General features: G+C 25.8%; 1 protein-coding gene across 1 annotated transcript in view; it reads right to left on the reverse strand.

The window, feature by feature from the left end:
• LOC145832923 (uncharacterized) overlaps positions 1 to 25,433 on the reverse strand; it is a 30,801-nt gene extending 5,368 nt beyond the window's left edge. The window contains exons 1-24 of the mRNA XM_082940124.1: positions 25,324 to 25,433; positions 23,949 to 24,081; positions 22,674 to 22,780; positions 21,688 to 21,780; positions 20,836 to 20,986; positions 19,673 to 19,740; positions 18,928 to 19,022; positions 17,918 to 17,986; positions 17,541 to 17,677; positions 16,739 to 16,869; positions 12,821 to 12,927; positions 11,174 to 11,304; positions 10,750 to 10,820; positions 10,372 to 10,500; positions 5,324 to 5,441; positions 4,672 to 4,802; positions 3,760 to 3,929; positions 2,914 to 3,047; positions 2,286 to 2,390; positions 1,936 to 2,062; positions 1,601 to 1,731; positions 991 to 1,150; positions 570 to 638; positions 138 to 271 (exon numbers count right to left, since the gene is read on the reverse strand). Coding sequence (XP_082796250.1) covers positions 138 to 271; positions 570 to 638; positions 991 to 1,150; positions 1,601 to 1,731; positions 1,936 to 2,062; positions 2,286 to 2,390; positions 2,914 to 3,047; positions 3,760 to 3,929; positions 4,672 to 4,802; positions 5,324 to 5,441; positions 10,372 to 10,500; positions 10,750 to 10,820; positions 11,174 to 11,304; positions 12,821 to 12,927; positions 16,739 to 16,869; positions 17,541 to 17,677; positions 17,918 to 17,986; positions 18,928 to 19,022; positions 19,673 to 19,740; positions 20,836 to 20,986; positions 21,688 to 21,780; positions 22,674 to 22,780; positions 23,949 to 24,081; positions 25,324 to 25,368 — 2,746 coding nt within the window. The 5' untranslated portion in view covers positions 25,369 to 25,433. The remainder of the gene's footprint in view (positions 1 to 137; positions 272 to 569; positions 639 to 990; positions 1,151 to 1,600; positions 1,732 to 1,935; positions 2,063 to 2,285; positions 2,391 to 2,913; positions 3,048 to 3,759; positions 3,930 to 4,671; positions 4,803 to 5,323; positions 5,442 to 10,371; positions 10,501 to 10,749; positions 10,821 to 11,173; positions 11,305 to 12,820; positions 12,928 to 16,738; positions 16,870 to 17,540; positions 17,678 to 17,917; positions 17,987 to 18,927; positions 19,023 to 19,672; positions 19,741 to 20,835; positions 20,987 to 21,687; positions 21,781 to 22,673; positions 22,781 to 23,948; positions 24,082 to 25,323) is intronic.
• Between the last annotated feature and the right edge of the window lie 222 nt (positions 25,434 to 25,655).

Here is a 25,655-nt window from a genome sequence, read left to right on the forward strand (position 1 = left end):
TAAAAAAAATGGGTTGATTTTGAAAGCGAGTGGATTTTGATAGTATAACCTTGAAATAAGCCGCTACTGTTGATTTTAATAAACCTTAACAATGACAGTAAATAATTTGTTAATATTTTATCATATTAAAAACAAACAAGGTGCGTAGAACATGACGAAAGCTTCCTCCGAACTTTTCAGGAAGGATTCCAAATCGTCAGGAGTGAGTGAGGTGACATCAGACGGGAGGTTTTTCAGGAACTCTGACTCGTCGCTAGTTCCTTTTGCCTTGCTGGTATGTTTGTATGAAAGTTGTACTTTGCACTTTTGGGAAAAAATATCTTATCCTACACAAGTTGTATGCAAAAAGTTAAACAAGTGTATAGTTTTTGAATATATATATATAATGTAAATATTTTTTTTGTTAAATACTTTAGTTTGTCAGTTAAGTAACTTTATTTTGTTACGTAAAAAAAGCTAAGCATATTTATGTCATTTCTTGTTTTATCAAGTTAATTCATTGATACCTGACATTTTAGCTTTTTTCTTGAAACACAGATCTTTTTACAAAATTAACAACTTTGACTAACCTCTTCATATATTTAACAACGTCTTTTGCTTCTCGGTTGCGGTTGTATTTTTCTTTCATTTTACCATCCCTAAAATATAAGTTGTACTGAAAAATATTAAAGTATGGCAAAGTAGGTTAAGCATCTACACTGACTTATTATATAAACAAACATGATTAACTGTTAACAGAAACAAAGTTCAGGACAGTAAGAAAACAGACACTACTGGTGTTAATGACATGTTTTTATTTATATCAAGATTTTAATTTACTTAATTTTTAACCTGCATAAAGTGGGTAATCAAATAAACATCTACTAATATATTTTTAGAAATATTTTATTATGTTTTATCGATCAACATCTGCTATAGAAAAACATAAAGACATTATCAGCATTTATATTAACTTTTTATTTTACTCATCAGATTAATTTTTCAACCAACATGAAGTAGAGAACGGTGGGTAATCCCCTGACTCCAAACTCCTTCATCAGGTCCCCGCTCTGATCCGCGTCAACCGCCCCCAACCTGACGTTTTCATCCGATTTCAACAAAGTCGCTGCCTCTGCGAACTTCGGCTTGAAGTTCCTGCAATGACCGCACCCTAGCGGATAGATTTTTTTTCTAATTTTGTAGTGGCATATTAGTATTAGTTTGTTTTTACTCTTTAGTTATCCTTCGGTATATATACTAAAATTGTGTTCGTTTGGTTGGTTAAGTAATTGAACGCATTATAGTTTATTGAATGACAAAAAAAAGCTCAATATATTAAGTCCTAGGACCTGGCGCACTAGATTAACTTAATATTTTGAAAACCAACAAACTTCTAACTGAATTTAGTTGTAGTTAGTCTAAGTGAGTTTAGTAGAAAAATCATGTAAAAGTAAATCATATTTAAATTAAACAAATACTTATTACAAAATTCTAGCCGTCATTTACAACAAAACAAAAGTTTATAATGCAAGAACCAAAAACAGTTAGCGTAACTTTATCAAAAACTTATGAAGGCTGATAATTTGTATATTTTAATGTTTACTTATACTTGTTTACTTACATTTAGCTTGGAACATCACAAGCACGTGTTTAGTGTTTCCGATTATGTTTTCGAAATTGTTTTTGTCCAAAACTTCAACATCAGTGCCGGTCCAAACTCCTTTGTCCACTGGTGGCTCGGTGTATACTGGGCTGTCGTAAGAAATTAATTAGTGTAACTATTTTCAATTATGTTAGCTAGTTTGTACACTAGATTTTTATTAATTGGTTTTATTCATAAATTATAATTTGTATTTTTGATTTCAAGTAAAATTTCAAGTAGCTTAAGTTTAGATAAATACAAGAAAAGAACTTTTTCGAATAACAAAATCAGAATTTTTTACATCAGTAACTAACTCTTTGCAGAACTTAACAATTGATTTGGACTTTGTTTTCCCGTTGTACCTGAATTTGAACTCCCCTGATTTGAAGTAGCCAATGTAAGGCGTGTCGTTTATTTTCAACAATTCTTTAAGAGGTACGTCTGATGAAAAAAAGCTTTAAAACAACAAATCCAAACTACTTAAATAATATCTAAATCTAAAAAGATAAAAGTTAACTTATTGTGGAACTTTACAAAATAGTTCCGTAAAATTAAAGAAAACAATTTTTTTTCTTTAAAATCATAAATGAAATTAAATCGGCCACAAACAAATAATTTCAATACGCCTAATTCTCATCAAATTTTTTTTTAGTAAAAGACTTACTATCATCAATGTTAACTGCCCCCAGTTTCATATTTATTTCTTGTCTTTCCAACTTCTTTGCAGCTTTTTCCCACGATTTTCGAATCTTGAAACTCTTTTCACATTCTATAAAGTTATTCAATTGCAAAATGGTATTATTAACAAAAAATAAACTCGGTAAACAATTATAGAACTTATTCAAAAACAGGCAGTTTTAATTATGTGTTTCAATGAAAACAAATATTGAAAAAAAAGTTTTTCTATTGTGTGTTTTGATTAGAACAATCAAACACAAAAATATTTTTAACGTTCATGTAACTTTGTAAAGTATGACAGAATTTCAACTGATTAAATAAATCATTAATTTGGATTAATATTTAGAAAAAAATGAGATTATTTATTTTTTAGTAGTGAAAATTAAATAACACAACAACTTACTAAACACAACTATTTTTACTAATTCAGTATCAATAACTCACAACAGTATAAAAACACCAAATTAGTAAATAGTTATCAAAAAATGGCTGCTAAAGACTAATTAATATTTTATTGTATAGCTAACTACGAAAGATTTAAAAGTCACTTCTTAAACAACCTTTTAATCGAACTTTATGAAATTTTTTTCATAACAGTATAAAAAAACACAAACTTAGTGAGTAGAACAAAACGAGTCCCTGGTCTTCAACGAAGTCGGAGAAAGTGGCTCCTGACAAATGTGTCACGTAGGAATCTTCTTTTTCCTCCCACGGATCGTACACTACTCGCTTCTTCGGTCCCTGTGGACTGGAAAAAAAGTGGAAGTAAATAAAAACTACCTGACAAGTAAGTAATTTTACTTTGGAAATTACAATAAATGTTCATGACTTAATAATAGAGAGATTAATTACTTCAAACTGTTTTATTTTGTTGTCAAAACAATGTTTTACTCGTTTGAAACAAATCAAACGAGATCCTCAGTTGATCGTATTTAGAAATCGCATTCAATTAGAACTTAAAAATTTTTTTTTAAGATCAATAAGATTTTAATATTTAGCTGAGGATCTAGTTTGAGTTATTTCAAACGAGTAAAGCATTGTTTTGACCATAAAGTTTATATTCAAAGTTAAAAGTAAGTAATTCATAAGAAGTAAGTAAGTACGCAAAATTATACTTATATTTTTCGACATTTACATAAATAATTAAAAATTACATTATTTCTTAGTAATTTTCAATGCCTGCTAAGTACAATTTGTTTAGTGAAGACTGTATTTTTAAAATCCTGGCTTATCTGGTTTACAAAGAAAGTGTTTGAAATCTTGTGTAGAGTTTTATCATGAAATTTAATTTTAAATACTGAAGAATCCCTTACAATTTTTAACAACTGCTTTCTGTTTGAGCATTTTGTACTTAAAAAGAATTAAAACTGAACTTACACAAGTTCAGTTTAATTACCACAAGTTGATTACATTTAAAAAAAATTGGCTACAAGCTTAACACTACAAAAACAAAAACTAACTTTTTAACAAAGTTTATGATGTCCTGCTGAGCGCGCTGCCCGATGTACTCGAACTGCTTCTTGCCTCCCTGCACCCAGTAAATAGTCGGCGTTCCCTCTCGCATGCGCCACAAAGCGGTTATTTTTTCGTGGTGCTTCTCGCCGTCGATCGACGCGAAACTTACTTCGATCTGTTGGGTGGGTTTAAGTAATTAAGTGGTTCACTTGTTGTGACTCACTTATTAATAAAAAGATTCCAAAACTCTAAATACTGTTTATTTACGTTATATTAGTACATTAAACTTCATATAAAATTAAGGATATAAATTGAAAATTTAAATAATTTTCAATCGAACCAAAGCTAGCTTTAATTTCTAAAGCAATGTTAAACTTAAAAAAAATTATTTAAACTATCATTCTTTCATAAAAAAGCTTCGGTAAATATATTATTAACAGTATAAAAGTATAAACTTCTAATACTTTCAAAAAGTTGTACATTAACAATTAGGTTCAATTAAGTTTAACACTTATTTTATTATAAAAAAAAATTTTGCAGTTGTTTTACAACTGAACTAAAATAATCTAAAATATTTGAATGACACTTTCCTTGTCTAATTTTGAATATTCTTAGTTTAAATTTTGTAAATAGTTTATCAGTAATCTGCTTTGACGATTTAATATATCATATAGTTAAAACTAATGCTAAAAAAGAGCTACAGTTAAACAAAATACTTTCTTTAACATCCTCCTAATGGCTGAAAAAACTTAACTCGTTTGTTTTCTAAACTTAATTTTATATTAACATTTTAAAGAAATGTATTACTTTTGATCGAGTGCTATAAAATACCGACAAAAATCTTATATAAAAATAGTTAAACGAGAGTACAGTTCAAAGTTTTAAGTGAAAAAATTTAATAAAAAACAAAAACAAACTCCTTCGCTGTCCAGTTGTTTTGCGGCATCTGCGAACTGTTGCCTAGCAACTTGACAGTTAGGGCATTTCACGTTGTAAACCATAATCAGTACTTTTGAGTTCGATCTGAAGAAGTCCTTGTAGTTATTACCTGCATTTTTGTTTTTTACTGATTAGGCTTTTAAACTACCTATTTGATTACAAACTTATATGTTGTATCTACTTTTGACTTAATTGTGTTTATTTAAGTATTTGTTTTGTTCATATTTAAATTGTAGCTAAATTTTTTTACTTTTACTATACTAAATTTTTGAAAACGGTTTAATCATTAAGTATTGGTTGATAAATTTGTAACTTTTTAAAATGAATAAAATAACGAACAACTTTATTTTTTCCAGTATGCCTACTTTTTATGACTAACAATAGTTTTTCATTCTACAAAATATTTATAATTGCTAGCAAGTATTTGTGCTCTTCTTTGTTACTTAGTTTTAATTCTCCAGAAAAGTTTTCACAAAACCAACAAAACTTATCGCCACTTCGTTTTTAATTTTTTTTAAACAATCAAAAATACAATATGTCGTTTTTTTTTTATAATTCAGATTGCAGATTAAATAAAAAGTTCCAAAAGTTTTACTATAAAAATGGTACATAAGTTATTTACAAAACTACCTGTAAGATCAGTGACATATTCATTGTTGTCAATTCCCTTCCAAAATCTGCTTTTCTTTCTGTTTGCTTTCGATTCTGAACCCAACTTGTTGTTCATGTACCTCACATAACTGTCTTCCTATGAAAAATTGTTTTCTTATGAGCTTAAGGTACATAAAATCAAACAAAAACAAGTAGAAAATTTGTAGTTTCTAGCAAGCTTATTGGGAAAAATTATAAAAACTTTAATTACACCTCTTTAAGTAATTTTGTTTCAAAAGCGTTATATTCTACTCTATTATCATTATCAAGATACTTTTTGGACTATCTTTTCTTGTTTAAACTCTAAATATTTTAAGAAATTGAGGTCAATTTTAACAATTAAGTAAATTTTTAGACAAAAAACTTTATTTTATTATAATGTAAATATATTTTAAAAATTGAACGTACAAACTAAAGTTTTTTAATTTCTACTTATAATTTTGTTTGTTTCTTGCACTTGTAAAAAATAAATACACTTTGTTTTGTAGATTAATAGCTGATGTTTCACAGATTAAGAGCTGATGTTAAAAACTTATCTAACAGACTACATGTAGTAGCTTTAACATATTTTTTATTAGAAAAACACCAACTTGTTTTCAAATTTTGACATTTTTTAACTCAATATACAGTACCCAAGCCTTTATGATACTAATAAAAACACAAGGTTTCTGGAGTTGCACATTAATTCTAGTGCAAGCCAAACTTTCTAGTTTGTTTGGTAAAAGTTTAGTTTAAATAGAGAGCTTAACAATTAAAACACAAAAAACTTAATAATAAGTTTAATGGTACACTTATTTAAACTGACAAAAATGTTTTGAATAAACTTTGCTTTAGTGAAAATTTTTTTCGAAAAATTCGTGTATATTCACTAAAGTTTACTATGAAACGATATACTTTACAACACAACATGCTGCAAATGGTAAGTATATTTTAGCGAACACCAACTTTAAAGCTCAACCTAAAGCTTAGAATAGACTCTTGTAGTTAGCAGGTGTTAACACCTTTAGTATAACTATCACAACTATTTGCTGTTAATAATCTCTTGAAGAACATTACCACAAAGTATTTTAAAAAGTCAGCATTTTTATTTGGTGCTTTTTTAAGTTCTGAAAAATATTTAAAAATTTAAGTATCGTTTTACATATCTTAGATGTTAACAAACCAAAAAGAACGTTTGAGTTTCATTAAGTTATAAAAATTCATTATTATAATTTAACATCTATTAGAGCTTTTTTCTTCTTTTAAAATGTCTATTGTAAATTTGATATTGTAGTTGATTTTATAGATACTTTTTGGGAAATATTTTATACAAAAATCTATAGTGTAATTATTTACTTTTGAAATATTTACTTAGCTTTTGTATTAAGTTGCATGTTGAAATGTGTTAACTTTATATTGAGTTATAGTTCCAATAAAGAGCTCAACTAGAAAGGAGCAAATAAAAATTTAATAATTAGACAATTTCAGATTGAGAGTTTTATTCAACACGGTGTTTCATGCAAACGAAATGGTCTTAATTGGCCATCTTAATTGGTCACTAAGCATTTTGCAATCTTTTTGTTAATTTAGCAAGCTCATTTTATTTAATCAGTTTAAATAAGAATATAATTAGTGATAATTAGTGTTGTTTAGTAGCATCTAATAGTAGTAAATATGGCTTTTTCTATCTTACTTTGTAGAGTTTTTAATCGTGATCATTGCGTTTGCATGAAACACCGTGTTGAATAAATCTCTCAATCTGAAATTGTCTAATTAATGTTGAAATGTATACATTTGTATAAATTTAGAGTTTATGAAATTTTGTTAATAATAAAACTTCAACTAGTCACTGTAGAAGCGAAAAATAATTCTTATATAAAGAAGTCTTTACAAAACTTTTAAACAAAATACTTCCTAAAACCCTGCTAAATTTGTTTTAGACGACTGCATTATTTTTTTTTTACCTTTTAGAGGACAAATATTGATTTCAAAGTTTTTTATATATAAAATTAATTATACTTGTTTTATCCTCATTTTCCAACTACCTTTCAAAACAAGATACACTTTATTTCTCTATAAAGATTTGCCGTTCAGTAAATCTTCTTTGTAACTTTATCTTATTGAAAGCAGTTTATAAATTCAAGATGCTTTACACATTCTAAACCCAAGTCATAGTAACTTATATATTACAAAACCAGATTAAATAACGATTTAATTTTCTTACAACGTAACTTATACATAAACTGATTTCTAAAAACAAACTTTTAAAAACTAATAAAATTGAATTTTTATGTACGTTTTAACAAACTTGACAATTTTGGCAACTTTTATTTAACTTAATCAACTAAAGCTGTAATGGCTTATTATCTACAACCTCTCTTACCCACTATAAAGCAAGTTCAAGTCTTAATAAGAACCCTGGGAATATATTTTAGAGAATTTGAAAATAGTTTATAATTTTTTTAAACTAGAGCTGTTTAAAAAATTAATAAGTGTGAACTCTTAAAAAGTATATACACCTACTACACTAAAACAATTAATTGAGTTTATAACTTTACCTGAACATATGCGATAGAATTATTTAAGAGCATTACTAAACTGATTTCGACGAACAAGATTGGCAGAAATCATTCTCCATAAAATAGGTAGTATAAAATACATACATTTTGATAATTGAATGCTACCTTTCAAAATCGAGTCTGCTGTGAATATTTGATTTAATATCAAATACTATTTTAGTTATTTTAACTTAAACTTTGTTTTTATTTATAAATTATTCCATATGTCCATAAAGATACTTCCTTATTTAATTTAAAAAGTTCCTGACCGTATACACACATATTGAAAAATAAAAACATATTTCGGAAGTATTCAAAGTTTTTGCAAAAAGTTAAGTTTTGCATCTTTTTATTTCTGACTTAATTTATTTTAGAGATCTTCCTAACCAAAGTATTTTGTGTGTACAAAAACTAATTAATAGGCCAACATACAAAAATTGTATAGAAATTAAAAATAAACACTACAAATTTAACAAAAAAGACATGAGAGTATAAATGCATGATTGAAATGTTAAAATAATAATTTTTATATTAACTTGTTGACGCATTTCCTAAACTTAAATAGTAAGGAAATATTATTCACGACCAATAGAAGTATGTATCAATATTTCATAAACTAAATAAACTTATTTTAAGTTAAGTTGAATTATTTATCAAATGCTGTACTAACCTACAACCTAATATTATTAGTTTTAAATGTTTAACTGTTTTTTGTATAAAAAGCATTCACCAATTCAACTTGACTCTACAACCGAAGAGTGTAAATTAAATGATTAATTATAAAAAAAATCTACAATATGCAAATAATTTACAAAAAATTATTTGTCACTAGTTCTAAAAAATAATTAAAAACAACTTTATTAAACAGAAACACAAAAAACGGTGTAACTAAGTTCTAGTGCACTTTTCTATAACAAAAAACAATAAGTTAAAAAGTACAATTAATAAAGAAACGAATAATAAAACAGGAAAAATTCAGTACTATTGATACGCTAGATCCAGTAACAAAAAAAAATAATCATAAAAAATATTTTGAATTAAAAAATAATTGGATTGTGAAGTACACTTTGTTCAAGGCTTCAAATAACATATTCGCAACAAACTAATAATAAAAATACAAAAAATAAATGACACTAAAACGCAGTTGATGCTTGCTTCTGATTTAATTACTAATGTTTAAAACAATTCATTTGGAAGAAATTTATATGATAGCAATAGAAATGTACTAATAAATATGTACTTTGTAAAAGCGACTAGATATCACTAATTATTTTGTTAGTAATACTACTTTTCTGATTGTAATTATTTTTTTACAATTCAGATCTAACACCTTTTTTCTCGTTCATAAAGTTGATGAAATCTGGTTCCTAAAAAAATATATTAAAGAGTTATAGAATATGTTAGAGAATTTATAAACAAAAACTAGAAAAAAAAACATACTAGTTGAATTATTTTTAACATTGCCCAAGTTAAAACATTGCCCAAGTATATTATGATTATACATAATATTATTTATTATATTTAACATTATAATTTATGATTTAATATTATGATTTATTATTATGTGATTTAACATTGTTATATTATGTTTATATTATGATATTATATATTATGATTTAACATTGCCCAAGTATAAGTTTTAACAACTAGCAAAGATATCAAAAGTGTTGAAAAAAATTTAACAAAATCAATTTGAGTATATCTAAGCATTGAAACGTAAGATCCGTACACACTTTTTATTTGATTTGTTTGAAATCAAATAGTTTTAGTATTTTAGTATAGAAAAAATGATTCCCTTTACCAATTAATATATAAAAATCATATTTACGTACAAGTATTTAAAAAAAGATGTATTTATATTTTAACTTTCATTGAAACTATCAATATAAAAATCTTTTTAAATGAATTAACTTATGCACTCTTAACAGTAGCAAAAAAATTTATAAAATAGCTTGTATAAATATTAAAAACTGTATTAAAGTGAACATAAGTGAAGATTAAAAAGGACTACAAGTCCGTGTAACTTTATCAATGTATGCTTAAAAGTTTATATGTTTAATATGTTTATATCTTAAAGTTTCAATGTTTAACGTTTAAGAAGTCTTAAACTTAATTCAAATATTAAATGAAAACCAAAAAGTTACAAAACTTTCTATCACGATAATGCACACTTTGTTTTATCTATACAGTACAGTGTTTAAATTATTATTTTATCTACCAAACAATTAAAATATCTAGATAAGGTTTAATGTATGCTATTAAAAACCGGGACTACTGAGTTCGCACTGCCGGTTTTGTGCTCAAGTTGCAATTTAAAAAATTTAAAAAATATTTCGTTTTAAGGCTATCACTTTCTTTGAGTTCGCACTGCCTAAAGAGTACGCAACTTTATTGTCACAAGTGCGTATTCAACTGGTAAACTAATACACAATTTATCGAGTGTATAATAACAGTTTTGATATGTTTTTTACTATCCAATATGAAACTAACATTTCTTCCCAACTGATACTTCTCCTCATTCTTTCCGTACGACAAGTAGTAGAAGGTGGGATACCCTTTCACGTCCAACTTGCTGCAAACATCTCTGCTGACAGTGCAGTCCACTGCCGCGAACGCTATCTGTTTGTTTGTTTTGCATTTATTGCTTATATGTTTCATCAATTTTGTATATTATTTTTTAAATATTTCATTATTTAAGTAGTTTGTTGTTTACGCACTTAGGCTTTTTCTGTCTTAAAAACAAACTGCATTTCACCATAATTATTGCACAAGTTAAAAACTTTATATAACTTTGTGCAATCTAAATTAGTTTCATAAAATAGTCAGAAGTATAACTTTAAAAATACTTAGTTTAAAACACATTCTCACTTTTTTGTCATCTTTGAATTGTTCGGCCGCGTTTTGGAATTCAGGTTTTGCTTTTTTACAGTGACCGCACCCTGTAAGAAAAAATATCATTTTTTTTAAATAATCTTAATTTTTGATATGAGAAATACTAAAAAGGGCATAGAACATTAAATGAGCGTGTTTTTTATGTTTAAACATTTATTAACTTTCTATTAAACATTTAATTAAATACAAAACATGGAGTGTAGAACATAACAAGAGCATAATTTTCTTATTTTTCATATAGTGACTTATTTAAACTTATATTTAACCTATAACATAACAAGACAATTTTTTATTTATTAATTATTTTTATTACTAATATCTAAACTAACATGGAGCATATGACGTCACTAAAGCGTCTTTTTTTTATTTATTTAACTCTACTTATTATTTAAATACTCACATGGAGCATAGAACATGACGAGAGCGTGCTTCTTCTTCTTCAGTTGAGACTTGAAGGAGTCGTCTTTCAGGTGAAGGACTTCAGATTCGACTTCTTCCCAAGACTTCTCCGGCGGTGGAGGTTCGGTAGGACTAAATAATGAAAAAAATATACAACTTAATTTTTTTTTTAATAATTATGTATGGTCACTGTGGTAAGTACGAGTTTTTAATTTTACAAATTCTTGCGGTGGTGGTACAGTCGGACTGGAAAGTGAAGAAAATAATATGCACTATAAAATGCACGTCAATTTCAACTGCGCACAAAAATATGCACGTCTTTTACAACTGTGGTAGCTGATAATATTTTTAATTTTTGTCCGTTTAAAGAATTTAACTTTTATACGCATTCAAAAGACTGATAATTCTTTATATACTTCAAACATTTGCAGTTGTGAGCTTTGCATAAACATTTGCATAAATATGAGGAAATAGTCAGCAAACAGCAGTATTTTTATTTTATCTTTTTATGAACTTTTTTGTTTTGTTTGGAGCAAGAAATAAGTTTTTTGATTATTTATATACAACTTTTTTCAGTCGAAAAGCTCATACTGCAGAATTATGATTTCAAGGTAAAATAAAAATATTGCATTTTGCAACAAAAGGGAAGATCAGTATATATGAAACATTTACACTTGTAAGTCTATAAAGATGAGTTGAATAATTAAGGGCATAGAAAGATCCACCTTTATTTTTACAAGTTGATCTTATTTTGTAGAGTTAAATCTTAGGTATCAGACACTTTTAATCGCAAAACAAAATTCATAGTAACTTTCAAGATACATGCGATTAAAGTCGGTGGCCTCTATAGGTTCCTTACAGAAGGTGCAAACCAAAAAAATAATTAAAAAATTATTTCACTAAAAATCTATCTTCTCCTTTATATTTCAACCATTTTTTTTCAAATAAAATCAATAAGTCCATAACTAATATCAAAATAGATTGAATGCAGATTTTTTTTAAGAACTAAAAAAATAATAAATTAAACAAACTATTTTTTTAAACTACCTCTTTTTTTTAGTTTTCTAAAAATTTTCAAAACTATAAAAGAATTGCTTCCTGAAAATTTGAGGTCTTTAGCTCAAAAAATGAAGAAAAAGATTGATTTTTAGTGAATTTTAAAATTTATTAATTTCTTTATACACTGATGTATTTAAAACTTTCTACAAAAATACCTATATCTCATAAACTATATAAAATTGTTATATTCTATAGAATCTGGTTTGTAGTTTATATTTTAAACTTTCATACAAGATGTTAGTTTTTCTATAAAAAAATTTGGACCCCCCGTTGCCCTTATCAAATAAACAGTGTAATTAAGCATTTTGGGTAAGGGGCTCTCTAGTGATTGGGAATATTATTATTATTATTTATTTTAAAAACTGACAATTAAGAACATAAAGTTAAGGCAATCCAAGTACAATTTTTACCTCTCTCAGTAAGAAGTTAGAACTAATCTAAGTTCTAAGTTGGACTTAAAAAATACCGTATAAAATGCATGAATTAAAAATGGACACTATAATAAACCAACAAACGTATTAATAAAAAACAATAAAACAAATTCTACTATATTTTGTAAATTTTTCTTAACTTAATAAAAGAAACTAACTTTTTAATGTACTCAATGATTCCCTCTTGTGATCTCTTCATAGCGCCACCTACCGTATACTTCTTTTCTCCTAATTCGAAGTACACTATTGTTGGGTATCCAGTAACCTTAAAAAGTTATTAAAATTATTATTTGTATACTTCTTTTCTAATTTTACGATCTACACCAGGGTTTCCCAAACTCATTTACTAAATCGCCCCCTTTTCAGTAAGTTGAAAAAAATCGCCCCCCCCCTGATTTCACAAAGTAGTTTTTCTTTTAAGTACAAACTTTTGAGCTAAAAAAAGTTGTGTTCGAAATGTAATTTAGTCTGGTACTTCTTATGCACGCACTTTTGTGTTCAAAGTAGTTTACAGGGCTTGAGAAAACAATTTACAGTTATTTTCTTAGAAGCCCAGTAAAGTGTATAAAAATACTTAATTATTTAAAAGCCTTGTGCTATCTGTAATCATATCCTGTTTAAAAATGAACTGTTTTGAAACTAATGAACTTTTAGGTCAGTGGTGGACAATTTTTGTAGTCAGCAATTCATATTTACTAAAAAAATCTTTTCTAGTTTTAACTCGTTAAAAAAATGTAATAGCGGGCTGTAGCGGGCTGCATGATTTTAAAAAAATAACAAATAAGAAAATTAAAAGACTCGAGCAAAATTTTAATAAACTCATGTACTATTATTGTGATCTAGGAAATAATATTGTGAACTGAAAACGAAATAAAAGCGCATTTCAAAATATTAAGTATCAAAAAACTAAATTTTATTTATTATGCACAAGTAGTTTTTAATTTACTTAGCGGGTCGAAATTCGACTGGATCTGAGCCTTACGTTACCTATCTGAAATCTTAACTGAAACCTGACATTATAATAATATCTCATATAACAAATTTCGGACATTTAGAAGTTAATACTAAGTAACTTATTTAAGCCGCACAAAATACTTAAATTATTTTATAAATAGGCATATTCTAAAATAACTATACCAGAGACTAAAAAAAATAAAAAATGAACAGTTTATTATACACATAATATAATAAAAATTAAAAATTAATTTCTGATCTAGTTTGAGGAAGTTTGACCAACTGGTTGATTTTCTCACATGAAAAGTGGTTTCATCAACAGCTTTAGTTAATGCAGAAAATTTATTAATTTCAATACTAAGATATATTGTAAGCAAGTTAGTTGTAATATTAAAAATTTTATTTTAAACTTTTTAAAATATTTGTATCGTAGTAGAATACCATGAAATAGTACTTGACTTGGAATAATCTTTAGGGAACTAAACCTTAATTCTAAAAATTTTTTTTTCTTTATTTAATTAAAAAAAAAAAATCCAATGTTCTACACTTAATTCTGTGAACAAAAGTAATCAATTAAAAAAAACTTTTAACTTGGTTAAAATTTTGTTTTGTAACTGTAGCAGTCTTTTTGATGGCTTATTAAATTTTGTTTAAAAAGTTTTTTTTTTAGCTATTAGCCTATAATTATTTAAAAGAGGAAAATAGTGAAAAACTAAAAGCTAGTGTTGAAGTATTAAAATAAACTAAGTATATTCTAATTGCTAATATAATTGAATTAAGAAAAAACAAAAAACAGTTGTATTAATAGTCTAAAACTCCTTATATAATAATAATTTGTTTAACAATAATAAATCAAGTTAGAAATTAAAATTGAGTTTAAGAAACTTTTAAATGAGAGTAGAAGTCATTTAAAAAAGAGATCTCAAATTTATACTCTTTTAAAACCAAAAAAATCATTTTACAATTTAAAACTTTAATGGTTATCAAAATTTTACAATCAAATAATAGTTATATAGTTATATAAGTTACATACAGATTTAACAAGTAATAACAAAAACCTGTCAAATAAAGGTCTTTCAAACAAATATATTAATCACTATGCTATAAAAACTTTTAGTGTAATGTAAAACGACGAATATGAACTACAAAATTAACCAGGTCAAAATAAAACTATTAACAACTTTAAAACATAAATCATTAAATAAACATAGTAGACTTCCGCTTAAGTTCACACCTTGAAAAAAAAAAGTGCAAACTAAAGAAATTATTACCATAGTTTTTTTTACAAAATGACAAATTTCAATATGTTATATGCAATAATGTAATGAATACACATGAAATCCACGAAAACATAAAACAAACTTTCATCAAAATAAAATAAATCTATATAAGCTAACAAATACTATACATATTTTGTTTTATTAATATTTGGTTAGTAATAGACTTTACTTTAGTTATATATAAGAAAATATAAATTTGCTCTTTTTGTTTGGGTAAAAAGTGCGAACTCAAGAGGAAGTCCACCGTAATTAAGATTTGTTAGGCATTATGCAAACCTGTTGTAGAATAAATAGCTTAATAAAGTTGTTATTATAAAACGACTAATTAAGTACAATACAAACCAGGTTAAATAAGAAATTTACAAAAGATCAAATCAAATTAAAAAACTTTCATAAAATAATGTTTGCTACTGAAGTCTAATATAATGTGAAGGATGAGGTTCATGACTGCTTGCAAGTTTTTCTAATCTGATTCTTAATCAGTAAAATAGAGCCTTAAGTCACCTCCTTTATAAATATCTAGATTAGATCTTTTGGATGTTGATAACTGAACTGAAAGTTTTCTCAACAACATAGCTAGAAGGAAAAGCTATAAACAACAATCTAAATTCCTCTTAAATGATTGGATACTTTTGCCTTAGTTTTTGTTGAGTTTAAAAGCTTTCATATCGTTCTTTGGAAGAATTTACTTTAAGTTTAAGTTCAGTTTGTAAGTCTGAGAAGGTTTCCTGTATGTCGTTTATTTAAAAAGTATCTGCCTCGAAGGGATCCATATTTTAATCTATATGATAGCTTTTTTGTGTCAAATCTAAATTTTACTACTTAATATGTTAAAATCGTTAAAAATTCCAGATTTTTTCCAGGTTTTTTTTTGCCGAACTTGTCAAGTTCCAGGTTTTTCCAGGTTTCTAGGTAAATTGGCAACCCTGTATAGATTTTTTTTCTTAGTCTAACTTGGTGACTTTTCAAAAAAAAAACTGGAAATATCATGAGGTGATAGTTAATAAAAAATAACATAGATTTTTAGAAACCATTTATGATCCAAAATAACATATATGTCAGGTTATAAAATAGTGAGAGGGATTTCAATCATCTATGATATATGTAATTGTTAAACAAGGAAATATATGAATGAAAATACAGTATTTACTTGAAAGTAAGAGTCATAAGGACTTGATTTTTTCTATTTTTTACATTAATGAAATAAACTTTTTTGTTTAAGTTTTACCTCAGGGTCAAATAATTAATAGCAAGCTAAAATTAGTAAAACAGCAAGAAAAAAAGTAAAAATCTCATAACAGCCTAAAATTTTAAAATCGCCCCCTTTTCGCCCCCTTACTAGTTATCGCCCACCCTTTCGCCCCCTTACTAATTATCGCCCCCCAAATTACTAAAATCGCCCCCAGGGGGGCGATATCGCCCACTTTGGGAAACCCTGATCTACACTATTGTTGGGTATCCAGTAACCTTAAAAAATAGTTATAAGTAATATTTGTATATTTCTGTTCTCCTAATTTGAAATACACTACGAAACACGAAATAGTTTTTGGTACCCAGTCCAGTCATCTTTGAATTAAATAAAAAGAATTGAAAATGCTTATGTTGTATCTATTTTCTTCTATCTCAAGGTAGAACTATTGTAGGGTATTCAGTAACTTTTGAATTAAATTTAAAATTAATAAATTAAAAAAATATATATTCTTCAATTTCCAAGTAGAATATTTTCGTGTACCCTAAAACTTGTTAAACATTTTAACTATTATAAACCTATCACTTAAAATTAAAGGAAATCTTAAAACAACTCATAATATAAACTACTACAAATTTGTATTTCGTACTAACTTTGAAGTCATTGGCAATATTAGGATGCTTAGTTGCATCTAATGCAGCCAACTTTCCGTCAATTTCTTCTTCTTTCATCTGGGTCGCCGCTTTATCCCATTCCGGTTTCAAGTTCTTGCAATGTCCGCACCCTGTGACGCAATAATAGAATTGGTAAGCGACGTAATAATTGAACTGGTAAGTGAAGTAAAATCTAAAATAGTAAATTGCGATAAGGCAACCTTTGACGTAATAAATAAATTAATAGACAAGTTATTTATAAAATTCAAAATACAAAGCATCATAACTTAAGTGTTTTTACTTGCACCTTACACTAAAATTGAAAACGTCATTGTGACGTTGTTATTGTTCGTGACATCAGATCGTTACCTTTTTGTTTTTCGTCGTGCACAAAGTTCTTATACTATTTGGTGTTTAAACACTTTGTTGCGTTAAAAAGTATTTTAAATAGTATTTGAGGTAACTATTATTTAAGAGAAGTAAATTGACAAACAAGACCATGAATGTTGTAATACTTAAAACTATACAAAAGTATTGAAAAATTAATAGACTGTGTATTAAAACGTTTAAATTAAACATTCATGAACAAACACAAAACATTTCTTACAAAAATAATAGAAGTACAAAAAAGCTCTATCGTTACAATTTAAACTTATGCTTTAAGTTATAATTATATATAATTAGTTTAATACCGTTTAGCTTAAAAAAAGATAGAAAACACGAGCGCTTTAATGTTTAAAAATATCATAAACAACTAAAAATTAAACTAAAAATTTTAATAAAACAAAAAAAAACAACTCACAAGGAGCGTAGAAGAATAGCAACACTTTGTCGTTGTCCTGAATGAACTCTTCGAAATTTTCTTCCGTCAGGTGGCTCACGTCGTTCTCAGCGTCCGACCATTCGACTTCCGGCTCCTTCGGTTTCGGTGGGGAGGGGCTGGGATAAGGGGTTTATTAATTAAATTTAATTACTTTTTCTGATCATGTTTAATAAATATGGATAAACTTAGTAACATAAAATCTATATGAAGTACAAATAATTTTGTTTGGTGCTTTTTTAAAGATACCTCTGGAAACTTTGGCTTGATTGTAGTGGAAAAATCATTAAGTTGATAAGCGTTAGCCGAAATACACTTACCAAGTATGTTAAAAAAATATAATGGTAATAAAAACTCACTCTTCAAGAAATCCAACTAAATCTTCTTTTTTGTGACGGGCAGAATAATCGAACTTGTAACTTCCTTTTCTGTAGAAATTAATCAAAATATTTAAATAAAGCTAAAAAAATATTTTCAAATTGATATGATTACTGATTTTATTGCATACAGACTTTGTATACTAAAAAATATACTTTCTTTAATTATAGTGAAATCAGGTATTGGCAGGACTTTTTGTCTAAAATCCAGTTCAATAACTTGTTACTTATATTCGATGATGATTAAAAAAAAGTATAAATACTCAAAAGTTACATTATAAAACTTAACATTTAAATTCAGTCATATAAAAAGTATTTTAAGTTGTTTTAAAATGTGAGAAATATCTTTTAATAGGATAATTTATATAATAACTGGTTTCTATTTATATAGGCATTTACCAGTAAATCTTGCCAATCCTTTTATGAACATAAAAATTTCAATAAATAAAAACAAATTGTACAGTAATCTTCCTTTATTGTACCAACATATGTTTCTGTGTGTCAACGAATCAACACACTTCAACTGGGTTCTGTAAAAAAATAATTACTGTAATGAAAGAATACAAGCATAGAATAAAGTAGTGTTAATTCGTTGACACACAGAAACATATGTTGGTAGAATAAAGGAAGATTACTGTACAATTTGTTTTTATTTATATTCCAGTGAAGTTACTTCACTAGGATCTTTTGTTAGCAAACGATTAAACCTATATTTTGAACAGTCATATAAGTTTTACAAACAAAATAATCCATTTGAAACATAAAGTTTTTGGAAATCTTGTTGTATTAAATCATTATGAAACTATGTTAATTATATAAATTTTTGTTTGAAGTAAAGAGTTTTCGGGAATTCAATACAGTTATCCTTAAAAAATTATTCTTATTATACACAACTATTTTAATTAATTTACTCGTATTACAATATTTTTTAAATCCAGTAACAATAAATACTTAATAAACTATTTGTTGTAAAAATAATTAAAACATCTCACTCGAAATAAAGTGTTTTTGGGAATCCAGTAACATTGAATCTCTCTCTGATTTTATGCGAGTCTGCGTTGGTATCTGCGTCATATCCGGCTAGTACCTTGAACAAAAATAGAACCATATGCAAGAAATTTTACAAAACAACGCATTAGCTAGTACATTAAAAATAGTACACAATAATACTTTATACTACGTCATTGAATTTTTTTTTAATATAAAATATTAATTCTTATTTTTTAGTTATACACTTAGCTAGAACCTTAAAAATTAAGCAATTAAAAGCAAAATCAGAAAGAAATGCATATTAAAATTGTAATGTTAAGTTATGTTATAAAACATTTATCTAGTACATGGAATACAAAAATTAATTTTTAATTAAAAATAGGACACCCCTAAGCCAGTTTGAACTTTTAATGAAAATAATAACTAAAAAATGCATTTAAGTTTATTACATAATGGCTCATTTTGACTGTGCCTTGAAAACACTTTTAAAATTATATACATGTTGATATTAACTTTTAAAGTTTTTAAATTATTGTAGACTTACAAGACCTTGTTGTAATTATTACTACTTTTAAATTCAAACTCATGCAACAAAATAGATATTAAAAAATGACATTTAATAAAACTAAATAATAATTTTGTAGCTAAAAACTTAAATATCAAAATAAATGTTAAAATCATTGTATGTACTAAAAGTATTTCAGGCAAACCATAACAAATAAATATTAAATAATAAATAGAACTAACAACTTGTCCCTTCATTTCAGTTGCCACTTCGGCAAAAACTGGTTTGAATCTTTTGCAGTGACCACACCCTGTAGAATTATTTAAGGTGAATATTTGAAAAGTAAACATCAGATGTTATTTATTAGTAAGAAATAATTCAGAAAATTAGTTATTTTGTGTAATATTTGGGTAAATTATAAAGTGCTATAAGATAGTTTTTAGTTTTGTAGGGCATAATTAAATAAAAATTTAATATAAGTAGGCAAGTTAAAATAATTTATGTACAAAGTTATTTTGAGGTGAGTTCGAACAACATTTGGTGAATAGTTTCTAGACTAAAAAAATGATTTTATTACTATTAATTAATAATAAGCTAAACAATAATATTTTCGTAAGTATGAAAACATTGTTACTTACAAAGTTTGTTTAAACATACAAAGTTTCACGGTTGTAGTGAAATATGCCCAATAAAATAATTAGCAAACAAACGTCTGTCATTTTACGACATTTAAATGCTAAGTTCACAAAATGTTTATCAAAGTTGCCTATTATTTATGGCCGAGAGTGCAAAAATTGATAATAACTTTTAAATATAACTCAATGCTGACTTCGCCTGTTATTACCATCACATGAAATTTTTTTAATTTTCTAATTTATAAACTTTTTGTTAATAACTTGATTATGAATGAAAAACCCTACAGGGAAAAACATTTTTTATTTATTGAAGTATTAAATTTGAAACTCTATAATAATTAAAACAAATTAGCATTTTAAAACCCTTGTACTTCACGTATTAAAAATAGTGCCTTTTAAGTAAATCTTTTTCAGTAATCTTTCAATTTTTTTTCATCATCCAAGTGTATCCATCAGACGCTTTAAAGAGGATTAGTTCATTATACTGTCAAGTCACTTATTTCGCATACTATTTACTGATTTTAGTAACAACTTTCGAATTTCATTAGTTTTTCTTCACAAACTAATAAATTTCTTCTTAATGCTAAATAAATAACATCAAACTATTTGGTGACTATTTACTGGCTCACAATTGTATCAACTCATAAAAATAAAAACTCACATGGAACTCTGAAATCAGGTTATTCAATGACAATTTAGTGACTTTAATCTACTACATATTTAACAAAAACGTCATTAATTACACTTTTTGTTTATCGATAATAACTCACATGGAGCGTAGAACATGATAATAGTCGGTTTATTCTTCTTCAGCAGACTGTTGAGTTGCTTCTCAGTGTTGAGGTGGATGACATCGGACGCGCTGTCTTCCTCCGACCACGGACCGTCGGATTTCGGGTCTTTCAAAAAGTGGTACATGGACTGTGGAAATAATTATACATATTTAATAACCACAGTAAACAAACATTGAAAACAAGTGTATGTAATATTAATTGTGGACTTCAACTATTTTCAAAAATAGTTTTCAAAACAATGTTTCATTTGAAAAAAGATATAACCAGTTAACAAAAAAAAATGTTTATGTTTTTATTTAAAATACCAGTTAAATAACATTTTTTTATTAACTAATGATCTCTTTTTTTTGAATGAAACATTGTTATAAAGTTAATTTTACAAATAATTGAAGTTATAAGTTAATATTTAAACTAATTAGTTAAAACTTTATAGCTAGCAAAGTAGAATCATGTAAACTTAAACACGAAAAATAATATTTTCATACTTTATTATGATTGATTATAAATGTAAACTATAAACTGAATAAATAAAAGATAATTAAGAAAATTTTATATTTATATGTAGTTTGTAAATAACTTAGAAGTAAAGTAATAAAGTATTTATTAATAAATAATTAAGGTTGTAATATAATTAGTTATAAAGTATTTAGTAATACAGGTTGTAAAAAGAAATCTATTTAAATAGACATTTATAATAAATATGAGTACATATTAAGTTACAGTCTTAAAAAGTTTACACTCTTTATTTTAATTTTTATTCGTAAAAACAAATAAGACAATGAATCTAAATTATATATTGATTTATAGTTTGATTGTCACTCAACTAACCAATACTGATAGTTTTCTGTCATAAGTTGAACTCAGTTCTCCGTCTTTGAAATGAACCAGTTCATTAGAACCTTGCTTGTACTTCTTACAAATCTGCAAATAAAAAGTAAATGATGAAAAGTTGCATGCGTATTTGCAATAACTATTTATAGAATAAACAAACTTTATATTGTAGTTGTTTCAGACAACTTACAATAAGACAGTAAAAAAATATAAAACATGCAAGAAATGATAAATTTATAATTCTTTATTAATATTTTAAAATGTATATGTAAACACAGTTTTATATAATTTTTTAATGACAGTTAGTAAAGATAAATAAAAAAACACTGTAACATGAAAGTTAAATTGTAAACTAAAGGTTACGTTTTACAGACTTTATTTTTCCAATTAATATAAAACTACTAAAAAAGTTTTGGACTACAAAAACTTCAAATAAAATTGATTAAGTTAAATTTTGACTCGAACTTTATTACTACTTAAAAACTAATTTCCTGAAACTTTATACTGAAAAATTATTAAAACAGTGTAAGGCTGATTTGTATAGCAACTGTACAAAATCATGAATAATTACAAAACTAATTATCATGTCTGCCATAGGTTTTTTTGCTAAAAAGTTTCTAAATTACAAAAACCTACTAAAAACCTTCAAGAAATAAGTCATTGTTTTAAGTATTTAAAATAAGTTAAGTTTAAAAATTTTGGTAAAAAATGTAAAACAGCTCAATAAACTGGCTGCCAAAATTTTCAGCCAAAATATAAACAAAATAACACACTTTTTCAGCTTGAGTTTAAAATGTTTTAACTTTATCTTTAAAACAATTTTTACATATAAATTAGAAGAAATCCGGCTTAAAATTTTAAAAACTCAGTATTTAAATATTGACTAAGGTTTTATTGAAAAAATTTAAAAAATAATTTTGAAAGAATTTAAATGAAAAAATTAAATATATTTCAATTAAAAATAGAAAAACAAATCAACAAACTTTCTTCCCATCCTTTTTATCACAGTTGATCCAGGCAAGTGTTCCAATTCCTTTTGCCTTCACCGCTGTTTCTGCCATCACTTTCAACTTGCTTGATGCTCCTTTCTCTGTGTTTTTGATTGTTTGATAATCATTTATTTTTAGTGCATAGTGCATATATGAGCATTGTCAAAATAAAATTATAAAATATTTGCAAAAAGTTATGAAAAAATTGTTTATGAAAAGCAATTAAAATTTTCTAAATTTGACTTTTTTGTAAATATCAAAGTTTCACTATGCCACAGATCATCAATACTAAAAAGATTGTATAAGACAGTTACTTGTTCAAATAGGGTAATAGTTCAACATGTTTCTAGAATATTTTTTAAATTTTAATCTGACTTTGTAGAGGATATTTTTATTTAATTTTACCATTTGAAGGCTTTGAAATTTAATGATTTTGTAATTAAACTTTTGAAAAATTTTGCAGTTTTAGTCTATCATAAAAAAATTTTTTGTTAATTTTTTACCATTTTAAAGCTTTGAAAATTAAGGACTGAAAAATAACTGACAAATTCTAAAATTTTACCATTTTGACCTAAAAAAGTGACTTTTTGCCAATTTAACCTAAAAAGACTAACTTTTGATAATTTTGACCACAAAAAATATGACGTAGCATTATTTAGCCTGACCTATGGCAACTCTGTTTAGTGTTTCATTAATATTTTTTTTATAAAATGTTTTTATAATTTTGAAGTATCAAATACTTTTATAAAACTAATAGACAGTTAAAATTTACATAATTTTTAATCATAGAACTAATAGATTTTAGATATTCATAATTAAGACAAAAAGATTTTTTAAAGAACAATAAAATGATGTCAAAAAAATATGAATATTAATAGTTTGCACAAAAACACACTAAAAAATTAATATTAAAATAAGTAACACTTACTCTATGTTTTATTTTTAGTTTTTTATACTAATTTTATTTACCTACTAAAATTTAATTTTCTATCTTGAAAACAAATGATGAAAATCAAAACGATGAAAAATTTTTATAAGATACAAAACTCAACTCGCATTTATTTGAAACATCTTTTATTTAAAAAAAAATGACCATTTTTAGCAAACAGAGTGAAATTTTTTTGCAACAAAATAAATTAATAGTTGTAAGATAAATATAGCAAAAAAAGTAAATCTTTAAGTATAACAATAAAACATATTTTTTTATATTTTTGTAGTTTATTAAATCATACAACTAATAAAACTATTCTTTCACAAAACTCAACCAACCGTTCTTGGCGAACAGAGTGAGAATGTTAGTTTTAGTCCTCAGCAGTTTCTTGAATGCCTTCACATCTTCAATCTTCTGAATGAGCTTCATTCCATCATTCTTCTTTGCACATTCTATTGTCAATAACTGAACCTGAAAGTTTAATTTGGTTGTTAAAGCATTTATATCTCTTTTATAATCTGTATAATACTTGTTTATTGTATCAGTTTATAAATACCATTTCAAATATTTTAAAGATGCTTCAAGCTTTTTGATATTATGTAAAAATTTTTAGTATGCTAAAGTCAAAGTTATTTACAAAAAAGTTGTGGATTCTAACTTGTAAAATGTTTGAATAGGAATAACAATTATATATTTTTTTCTTTATGTTTTACTTTTTAACTATTTTAAATTTGTAAGGGGTTTGATAATTACTTAGGATGATGTTGCACCAATATTAAGCTGAAATTATATTATATTGATATCTTTTTTAACCATAATTTTAGGCTAAAAATTTTCATTATATAAAAACATTAACTTTTAACTATAAATTGAACAATATTTTTTAGTTAAGACAAATAACTATATAAATACATAAACAAAAACAAAGTATTTTATCAGAAACTAAAAAAACTTTAAGTGCTTTTATTTAACAATATAAGGCAACTATATCAATACAATAATTTATACTGATATTGAAATAGTAAAATAAAAATGATTAAACTTTTTTTTTATAATAAATAAATTTAATTTTTACTATGTATTTGTATAAATTGTTTATAGTTTATTGGACAACAAAAAAAGGGCTCACAAAGTTTGGTCCTAGGACCTGGTGCACAAAGAACCTTCCAGTTATTGAGTTGCACACCATGGATACCCTTCAATGTCTTGTCCAGGACAATTAAAACATTGTATCTTTTTAGATTAAACACATTAGGCTTAAAACATTAATTTTTAGCCTAAAATCATGGTTAAAAAGACAAAAAATTAAATATAATTTCAGCTTTATATTGGTGCAACATCACCCTAGATAATTACCAGTATTTTATATCTTAGTTGTATGACAGTATTTTTTTTTGTGTGTGTGTTGACCACTAGGCTTTAATCGTACACTACTAAACTCAGAGAATTTTCAAAACCGTCATAACAACCCATATACCATCAAGCCACACATATTTGTAATATTTTTAATAACAGCAAGTAGCTATTTTATTTTATATTTTTTTAAGTTAATTATAGTCATAAAACAAAAGTGTGTTGATAAACTTTACTGTTTGTATAAAAGTTGATTGTAAGTTGTTTTTTGTAAATAATATATTATTCAATGTTTACAAAGCTAAACTAATTAATGTAAAATTACATTTTTCATAATAAACAACATTGTTTAAAACTAACCAAAAGGATAGCACCAACTATTAGCAGGTGACTAACTTTGACCATACTTTTTTCCTTATTAATCACTAGTTGAGATTGAACTTTTCAATTGCTCAATAGCAACTATTTAACTTTTCAATTAGTGTACACGCATTTTGCTTGTCATGCTCGAGTAACTTTGCACTTTTATGGCACTTACAAGCTTAAATAGCGAAACACGTGTAATCCCAATCAGGGTAAAACTTATAACATATTTTGATAAAGATCTTCGTATCAAGCTTCAAAGTTAGTTCGTTTCTAAGAATACCCATATAATTAGAAATATGATATTAAATATTATATTGCAAGAATTA

Source organism: Thalia democratica, chromosome 4 (genome assembly GCF_965202585.1).
Source record: "Thalia democratica chromosome 4, ktThaDemo2.hap1.1, whole genome shotgun sequence".
In the NCBI taxonomy this organism is placed as follows: Eukaryota; Metazoa; Chordata; class Thaliacea; order Salpida; family Salpidae; genus Thalia; species Thalia democratica.